Source organism: Lactuca serriola, chromosome 6 (assembly GCF_051521515.1).
Source record: "Lactuca serriola cultivar US96UC23 chromosome 6, Lser_US96UC23_V15, whole genome shotgun sequence".
In the NCBI taxonomy this organism is placed as follows: Eukaryota; Viridiplantae; Streptophyta; class Magnoliopsida; order Asterales; family Asteraceae; genus Lactuca; species Lactuca serriola.
This window is the reverse complement of record NC_136413.1, coordinates 125,388,724-125,398,233: the sequence shown is the minus strand read 5'-3', so window position 1 is coordinate 125,398,233 and position 9,510 is coordinate 125,388,724. Positions and strand designations below refer to the sequence as shown.

The 9,510-nt window shown below is 35.7% G+C and overlaps 2 protein-coding genes and 1 long non-coding RNA gene across 3 annotated transcripts; 1 reads left to right on the top strand and 2 right to left on the bottom strand.

The window, feature by feature from the left end:
• Nucleotides 1-355: 355 nt before the first annotated feature.
• Nucleotides 356-2,452, bottom strand: LOC145056756 (zinc finger (C2H2 type) family protein). The gene is made up of 2 exons (XM_079004474.1): nucleotides 2,027-2,452; nucleotides 356-1,699 (listed from the first exon to the last, which is right to left on the bottom strand). Exon 2 carries the CDS (start codon nucleotides 1,690-1,692, stop codon nucleotides 610-612), a length of 1,083 nt encoding a protein of 360 aa, XP_078860600.1. The 5' UTR covers nucleotides 1,693-1,699; nucleotides 2,027-2,452; the 3' UTR covers nucleotides 356-609.
• Nucleotides 2,453-3,596: 1,144 nt separating this feature from the next.
• LOC145060123 (uncharacterized) lies at nucleotides 3,597-5,125 on the top strand. The gene is made up of 4 exons (XM_079007846.1): nucleotides 3,597-3,989; nucleotides 4,132-4,288; nucleotides 4,403-4,598; nucleotides 4,669-5,125. The coding sequence occupies exons 1-4, from the start codon at nucleotides 3,597-3,599 to the stop codon at nucleotides 5,123-5,125; spliced, it is 1,203 nt and encodes a 400-aa protein (XP_078863972.1).
• A 644-nt stretch (nucleotides 5,126-5,769) lies between these two features.
• Nucleotides 5,770-8,402, bottom strand: LOC145058474 (uncharacterized). Its single transcript, XR_013686403.1, has 3 exons — nucleotides 8,018-8,402; nucleotides 6,061-6,199; nucleotides 5,770-5,975 (listed from the first exon to the last, which is right to left on the bottom strand). It is a non-coding gene; the product is annotated as an uncharacterized LOC145058474 (long non-coding RNA).
• Between the last annotated feature and the right edge of the window lie 1,108 nt (nucleotides 8,403-9,510).

Here is a 9,510-nt window from a genome sequence, read left to right as displayed (position 1 = left end):
CTTCTACTTATTATATAAATTAGTATTTGTATGTATAAACCAAATATACATGCAGCCGAATTGGTTAAGGCTTTGGCCATTTAATAGTGTTCTACTTATTATCACGAATTTAGTTCATTTATACATAAAAAGACGAAAATGCCCTTACTCTAACGGCTGAATACTAACAGAGTTAGTAAAAAGGGCCATCTGTGTAAGTTTTGCAAACCACAAGGACCATTTGCATCAAAAAAAAAATTTAGCAGAGACTGACTTTGTGACTTTTGATAAACCACAGGGACCATTTTTGTAATTTTGTCTAATTTAAAGTTTAAATTCAAACATTTATTACATATATCAAAGTATTCACACAAGATACAAAACAAGTAAAAGATAATATTACATCTCTAAGATCATAGACAATTGACCACCAATCCAAAATAATCACACAATTACAATTTCCTATTAAAAAAATTTAAGTACAATGCTATAATAGAGAAAAACGAAAGTAAGTTGCTATAATAAACAAATAAACAAAAATACACGATTATTTCTTGCATTTAACCCTTTAAAAAGCAACCTATCAAGTTTTAATGACTAATTTCACCGATCACACACTCATGCCTAAAATCACAAAGATGCAACATCCGAATCCGACTCAAGCTTCCACCAAGCACGACTTTCATCCACTCTATCTCCAACATCTTCCTCACCAACTAAATCACTCCCATCCGAATCATACAATTTCCTCTCTCTTTCATGATTATATCTCCACTCCAACCTTTTCAAAATATCACCATCTTTCCACTTCCCCACAACCGAAACCCCTTCCTTCTTAGCCTTTCCCATAATTATCTCCTCCCACGAAAAACACGCATCAGAAACCCTCTTAAGAACCCCACCTTTACAATCACCAACAACCACCGTTTTCAAACATCTCAATCTCGCCTCCTTCAAAACCTCCACAAAGTCTGAATCATCTGACACAAGCACCAAACACTCCATCTGTCTCCTATCCATCATATCCACCATGTGATCCCTCAACGCCACGTCAGCAGCCTGTGGTTTATTCGAAACAGTTCTAACCCAATACCCCGCACGCTTTAACTCGTCTCCCAATCCATACCCAACTTTTGGAGTCAAAATATCTCTTGCAGCGTTACTATACTTTTCCATTTTCATCGAATACTTTCCCACTAGTTTGACCCTTTGACTTCCTTTACTTGATTCGATTTGACTCACACGTTTTGCATGTTCGCGTTCGTGGATTTGTTTAAAATGGTTTATAAGTTTTTCGTTAGTGTAAAACTTTCTCCCACAAACACGACATATGTATGGATCGATAGGTTTTGTAATGCCTTTGTTTTCTAGTTGATTTAATGTTTTTCTATCTTTTCTATGTAGTTTAACTTTAGGGGGGATGTAATCGAAAGATCTTTGATTAGCATAAGCTATCTTGTATCGAACAATTCCTAATGATTCAGCTGCCTTTTTTAGCCTAATGGCAGCATCGAATGGGGATACTGATTTTGGAGGCTTGTTGTCCAAGTCCCAGAAAACAGCTACAATGTTTCGACCAATGCCTTGAGTTGAAGGAAACGGGTTTGGGATTTTATGGGTTTGATCTGTGTTGAAATGATAATGTCTAAATGTTCTTAACATTGAAGGATCTATTCGTGTATTCCTAGTATAGATTTTGGGTAAAACGATCATTGTCAACCTACAAAACATAATACTTTCAGTTAGTCATAGACTCTACAGGCTAAGTGTGCTTTCATTTTGAAAAAAAAAAAAAAAAAAAATTGGTTCAGGCATTTTGTCGAACAACTAGCGTGCATGCCAGAAAAAGGTCATATTCTAACATTTTAATTGATAAGTGAAATCCGATTTTTAAGTAGAGAATTAAACAAACAAATCGTAGGGAAATTTAACAATATATTGATATCAATCATGATCATCTTTTTTTTTTCAAACTCCGAACCATAACAACACAAGCAAAAGACATGAAACTGAAATGATACTTAGAATACTGAAAAACATTGCATACCTGTATTTGTAATCACTCTACCCTCAAAAAATTAGAGACCAAAGCAAACGATAATCACTCCGTATTTGGAAGAGTGTTAGCAGCAATTTGTAATACGAATAGTTTATTGAAGAAGTTTGTTTCAAGAAAACGATCTGGATAATAGGGTCGGCGAACTAATGACGAGCAGATGTGCAACAATTAAAGTCTGAAGATATAAATCAAGTTCTTATTTATTATTATTATTTTTTTTTTTAAATTCTGTGTGCTAAATAAAAGTTTTATTTATAATATCTTATGGAATGAAATCTTGTTTGGCTGGGGAAGACATAAAGGTGGAGCAAACTAAGAAAAAAAGAAAGGGATAATGACTTGAGAGAGGGTAACATACTTTTGACTTTGATAACATTTGGTCACCGAACTTTATTTCGTGTTTTATTAACCATTTAACTTGTTGAATTGTACTAATGTTCCCCTTATGACTGGGTTTAGCCGGTTTTAAAGGGTTTATCGATCCTACGTGTACTTTTTATCTTACGTGGCGAAAGAGGTGGCATGTAGGCCCCGATTTTTCGTCTCCTTCTCGTTAAACCTCACCCCGAAGTCTCATTTGGTCCTTAAACTCGACTAGGGCACAAAATTCTCTATCGATCATTCGTCTCCTTCAATCGTTTTGTAGAATGGCATCATCTCCAAATCCTACTGATCAGAACTTCATTGTAGTGGATTTCCACTACAATGGTCAGTTTGCACCCAATCCCTTAGTTTACTTTGATCCCGACAGAGCATCAGTGCGAGATGTTGACTTCAGTGGGTTTGGGTATGAGCAATTCATGGAATTCCTTCACAAGCTCACCAAATCGAGAAGCAAAGACATCTATTTCTGCCTTCCACAAGAGTCTTTAAGTCTTGGAATTCATACACTGGTGAACGAGGGTGATTATAAGGAATTTTTGGATTTGGCGTATGCTAATGATAAGAGAATGAATGTATATGTGGATCACCATAATAAACCTATCTTCGACTGGATTGAGGCTGAGGAAAGTGAAAGTGAAAATGAAGACTTAGATGAAGATGAGGATTCAGTTATACAAGATTCATGTTTTGTTGATCATGAAGAAGATGATGCTACCTATCCATTTCCAGCAAACAAAACTGCACATGATAGATTTTTAAACATCCTTTGTGAACCTACAAAGAGTGAAGATTAAGATGATGAATACGTGCCACCCCAGTACCCTGTGTATGATGAGAGAGAACCATGGGATCAGATGAAACCAATTACAGGTATGCGATTTTCTAACCCTACTGAGCTTAAACATATGTTAAGCAATTATGCAGTTGCTAGTGGGTATGATCTATGGTTTGAAAAAAATGACTCTGATAGATTGTTAGTGAAATGTTGCAAAAAGAATAAGTCACCATCTTGCCCTTTCAGACTATGGGCCTCCTAGATGAGTAAAGAAAGACTTTTCAGATCAAATCTCTAGTGAATGAACATAATTGTTGTAGGGTGTTTAAGTTTAGGTCAATCGTAACTTATAGATGGATAGGGAAACATTTTATGAGTCAAATTATAGAGAACCCAAAAATGAGTGCAAGGAAGATGAATGCTAAAGTGTCAATGACATTCAACATAAATGTGAGTGTGGGGAAATGCAGAAATGCAAAGAAATTTGCATTACAAGAGATTAAAGGAAGTCTAATTAAACATTATGGGAGATTGTGGTTATATGGTGAGGAAATTATCAGGTCAAATCCTGGGTCTACTGTGAGGTTAGATGTAGACATCATGCCAGATTCCACAACTTTGTTTTCCAAGTTTTATGTGTGTTTCAAAGTTGTAAGGGATGGTTGGTTAGAAGGGTGCAGACCTGTAATTGGGCTTGATGGTTGCTTTTTAAAGGGTATAGTTAGAGGAGAAGTTCTTTCAGCTGTTGGGAGAGATACAAACAACAACCTCTACCCTTTAGCATGGGCTGTGGTATGTGTTGAGAATAAAAAAACATGGAAGTGGTCTTGGTGCAGGCATTACCCTTCTTTCTGATGGACATAAGGTTAGTACTATGTCCTTTTTATGCTTCATTTTTATGCTTTTTCACTTATAATGATGTTGTGATTTGTAGGGGTTATTACAAGCAGTTAAGGAAAGATGTCCAGAAACTGAACATAGGCAATGTGCTAGACACATTGTGGCCAATTTTAATAAAAGGTTTACTGGTCAAGAATACATAAAGTTGTTTTGGAGGGCTGTAAGGGCTAGTACTGTGGAGAAGTTCAGAGGTGTAATGGAGAAGATCAAATCTATTGATACTCATGCTTATGATTACCTTATAGGCAGAGATCCTACTACCTGGTCTAAGGCATTCTTTTAAGAAGGAAGAGATTGTGATGCAGTGGAGAATGGGGTCGGTGAGAGTTTCAATTCCGCTATTAGGCATGCTAGAAGGAGACCTATAATCACTATGCTGGAGGAGATTAGGTTATTTGTGATGGAAAGGATATACACTAAAAGAGTTGAAGGAATGGAATGGGATTTGCTTATATGTCCAACTATTAGGAAGCGTATAGAAGATTTGAAGGTTAAACAGAGGTAAGTTTTTTACTTAATATGCTTATGTTAATTATATGTGTTATTGATTTATATTTTTTGCTTTAAACAGATTGTGGGGAGTTACTCCTTGTGGTTATCAAAAGTATGAGGTTAGATTCACTGATGTTGCATATGGAGTGGATCTAATTGCAAAGAAGTGTGCCTGTAGAATATGGCAACTTACAAGGATACCATGCTTACATGGAGTGGTAGCAATCTCTTACTTAAATCATGATGCAGAGACATATGTGTCCCAATCATACACTACTGAGACTTACCTAAAATGCTACAAATATAGCATTAATCCTCTCAATAGTAGTGATATGTGGCCAGATGTTCCATACCACAAGCCTTTGCCTCCCAAAAGAAGAAGATTACCTAGCAGGCCATCAGTTAAAAGGAAGAGGGATGCAATTGAACGAGAGTTGACTGGACCAAGTAGACAAACTGTCTCAAGAAGGGGAAGCCTAATAAAGTGTGGTATTTGTAAGGAACTAGGTCACAACAAGAAAAAAGTGTCCATCTAACCATCAAAGCAATACATCAGGTGAATATTTTTAAAAACATTACATCATTTGAACAAATAATTGACATTTTAATTTTTGTTTGCAGTACCAAGTTCATCCAAGGACAGTGGAGCAAACCCAAGTTTATCCAGGGGCAATGAAGGACCACCACCTACAGCCCAACCACCTCCACCACCACCACCTGCAGCCCAACCACCTCCACCACCACCACCTGTAGCCCAACAACCTCCTCCACCACCACCTGTAGTCTAACCACCTCCACCACCACCACCTATAGCCCAACCACCTCCTCCACCACCACCTACAGTCCCCATGCCAAGAAGAAGGGTCCCAGTTAATAGAAGTGGAAGGAGGAAATATTCTAAACGGATCACCAAACAAGCATTAAGGAGGCAGATACCTGGGGTTGGGAGCAATGCAGATAACCCTTCGGTTATTGATTAATTTGGTGGGTATATAGTGGGTAGGTAGGAATATCTTTTGTAAGGCAGTTGTGATGTAAAGACAAAGTAGTAGTTTTTTTATTATGCTTTTCTCTTGTACTATCAAGTAGGTGTATGGGCACATGGTGACCCTTCTTTTGTCTATGCAGGAATCTTTTGTGTTATCTAGAAACTACTTTTGTGTATGCAAACAAAAACGTATTTAATTTCAACCACCACATTCACTTACTTCTTTATTATATGTATTCATTGTTATATGTATGCTACTTTGTGATTCCATTCCAGTCAAAACTAATTCTTTGGAGAGCTGTAAGGGCTACTAATTCAGCTTTCATTCCCTCCACAACTTCCATTAGAGGCATCTGTACAAGCTCTACATCCAACCATTTCCAATATTTGCATTTACCCTTCCACAAAAAAATTTCAAAAGGAGATTTCAAATCTGAAATAAATGAATCAGAAAAGAGGGAAAATTCAAGTGAAATTGCTTACCTCATTGCACACCATGAAATGCCTCCCTGGACTCTTTGGTGTTGTTGATGTTAGAATACGTGCAGGGAACCCATAATCACAAGTTTCTGGATCATTCACTGTGGATTTCTTGCTTGATCGATTGAGGGAGGATGAGAAGCTGTAGGAGGAAGCCATCGGGTATTAGGGAAACGGGGTATTAGGACACAATAAAGGAACAACAAACGCCCCTCCTTTAATAACAAGAACCCTACATGACACGTAGGATCAAACTGACACGTAGGATCAATAAATCCATTGAAACCGGCAAAAAACAATCGAAAGGGGAACATTAGCACAATTCAACAAGTTAAAGGGTTAATAGAGCACGAAAAAAAGTTCAATGACCAAATGTGACCAAAGGCAAAAGTATGTTACCCTCTCAAGTCATTATCCCAAAAAGAAATATTCTTGAGTCGTATGTCTTTGACGTATGACACTAGTAATGAGGTAGTTGTTTCATTAAAAAAAATCACATTAACACTCTATGGTTTTATTTATCAATTTTGTTGGTTGTCGATAAAAGGGAAGTGTATAGTATAGGTTTTGGTATGATATTATCCTTAGTGTTTGAATTTACTACAAATACCTTGTTTGTCACATGCAATAGTGGTCTTAATAAGCTTACTAGCTGTAGTCTTTTATGGAAAAAAAATGTTGAAATTTTAATAAAGAGGGAAATTGAAACTTAGACCAAAAAATTTAAACTATCTCCAAATTTTGGTTTCACTTTTAACATTATTACGGTAACACACTTCTAGTTATATGTTTTTTTTTCTTTTATTGATACTAACTTTTACTTTTAGATACATATAAAAATTAAAACGTAATTATAAAATTTTTTTAGCTACATGTTTTTTTATATGTCATAAAAATATACTTACAGTCACATATTGTTATTCTTTTATATTCATAATTATTAATTTTAGACATACATATCAAACTAAACTTTTATAATTAAACACTTATAGCGACATGCTTTTTTAAAATGTTATAATAGAGTACTTACAATTAACATGATGCAGTGATTATTGGCTAGTATTTGTCATATTTTTTATGTAAAAGAGTGACAAAATGTGTGAAAATAGTTTGCAATGGTGACGGTTTTTAAAGTGTTGGTGACATTGTGTGATAACTATTAGTTAACATGTGATTAAAACATTACTAAAATTTGATTAATGACCTTTAGTGATGCAAATAACCAAAACCGTTACAACTTTTAAAAAAAACCGTTATCATAGGTTATTTTTGTACTAGTGTTGTCTCATTAACTTGTAGGTAAATTTGTCTACATGTAAAATTTTGTTAAATGTGATGAACGTTTAGTGATAAATTATTTTTAATTTTTATGAAGGCTAATGTTATGTTTGGCTTACTAGTTGAAAAGCTAGTTATTAAATAAAAAGCTAGATGTTAGCTGAAAAGCTAACTGTTAAATAAAAAACTAGCTGATAAAAAATAACATTTGATAAAACTAACTAAAAAGTTTGCAAAAAGATATAAAATGACATAAGAGTAATCTTTATTGTAATGTTCGTAACTATATGAGCTGCTAGATTACCTTATAATTTGGTCATATGTTTAATTATAAGTTTGCACGGAGTTAAAAGATGAGTCTCAACCATATTATGGACCTAAGAAACAAGGCATCCATATAGGTGGTTTTAGCCTTTTTTAGGTCTGACGTAAATAAAATTTTCATTTATGTATTCATTTATGTATTTTATCAAACACCTAATGTGCATTTTAACTACCAAATAAAATAAAGACAATTCCAATCAATCGATGTATGCAAATAGACGAAAACTGACTGGTGAGGCATGATATAGAGAACAAACGGGGTAGAGATTCCAATGTGAGACCAATGAAAAGAACATTTTAAGAAGAGAAGAAAACATTTACAAGGGAGAAACAGAAACAAAAGGCGGACGTTACTAACCTGAAAGGTGATGCTTTTCTTGGCTAGCGCCGTGGAATCCAAGGGAACAGAACCGGTGAAACGTATTGCAGCGGTCCGTGCAATTGCTTACAGTGGTGGCTTCCAAAGCAATCGAAGTGGACAGCTGGTAGGTGTATAGAAAGAAGCGGGAAATGGAAAGAGAGCAGAGAGTACAGCGGCAAAGGGGGGTCAATCTAAAAAGAGACGGACGAAGGAAGGTCGATTACGTGGGTGGATCAAGTGGACATTATGTTCAGGCGAAGAAGACGGTGACTAAAGCGCAAGATATAAAAGAGTGTATGGAAAAGGCGCAAAGTAGCATAACCTCTTTATAAACAATAAATATGGGCGGGGATTGTATAACATTTTATTAAATTGCAAAAATATAATTTTGTCTATAATCGAAATTAAATATATCATTCATAATAATTTATTTAACTAATAATATATAATTCAACTTTGAAAAAATCCTCTCTCTCTAAAACACGTCTTCATTCCCTCTTTCTCTCTCATGTCTCTTGTTCTTCACACGTCTCTGGATCTCCTATGTTAAAAAAATGGGTTTAATGGTATTTGGAAATCTGAGAATCGTGATTATCACTTTCAAATCGAAGTATTTTGGTGATACTTCCAAATCCTCAACTGGATAAGATTCAGAGAGACAAGAATAGAAAGTGTTTGATGATATTTTTGTATGTACCAGAAATGAGACCAAAACCAATTTGAAGATATCTATCTGAAAACTGTCATATGACAGTTTTAAACTGTCAAAAAAACCATAATAACTGACATAAAAACGGATATTTGGATAAGGGTCAAACCAATGGTCAATTATCTGAAAAACCCAATTTTCTGATGCATTTTTAATATAGCTCGACCCCAGCTAGGGGCTCTTGTGACAACTCGAAATTTCAATTCCTATAAACGTCAATTTTATTCAATGGAAGTCAAACTTATCCAATAAAAGTCAAACTTCTCATTTTGATCTATCTTATTTAAAGTAGATTTAAAAATCTAAATTTGGTTTAAAAGCCTTTAAATAGAAGGGTTGCTAGAAACGAAAGTAAATTATAAGGAACCAGGAGCCAAGAACATGTCCGAGGACCGCAAACCCTCGCAGCCGCAAACGAGCCTTCGCAGCCGTAAAAGTCCTTCGGTTTGCGGTTGTGATCCTCCTTTGGGCCGTGAACTCGCCTCGGTTTGTGGTCGTGAACCCTCCTTCGGACCACAAACTATCCCCTATATATATTTGTTTGACTGCATTTATCCACACTTCTACTCCTTTGGCCGAAAACTCAAGCCCTTTTCTCTCAAAGTCTTTAACTGAAAACCCGGTTTTCTCTCATTTATCCACCGAAGATCATCCAATTTACCTTCAGATCTTGTTGTGGATCATCAAAAGTTCATCTTTTCTTCAATCAAGTGTTCTTCATTTCTGGGGAATCTTCAGAGGCCGAAAACCTCTTACGGCCGTGAACACCGAAGGGTTGGCC

Coding starts and splice junctions, on each gene's coding strand:
- LOC145060123 (XM_079007846.1), top strand. CDS start 3,597: ATGAGTGCAAGGAAGATGAATGCTAAAGTGTCAATGACATTCAACATA. Junction 3,990..4,131: donor ACCCTTTAGCATGGGCTGTG/GTATGTGTTGAG, acceptor TGTGATTTGTAG/GGGTTATTACAAGCAGTTAA. Junction 4,599..4,668: donor GATTTGAAGGTTAAACAGAG/GTAAGTTTTTTA, acceptor TGCTTTAAACAG/ATTGTGGGGAGTTACTCCTT.
- LOC145056756 (XM_079004474.1), bottom strand. CDS start 1,692: ATGATCGTTTTACCCAAAATCTATACTAGGAATACACGAATAGATCCT.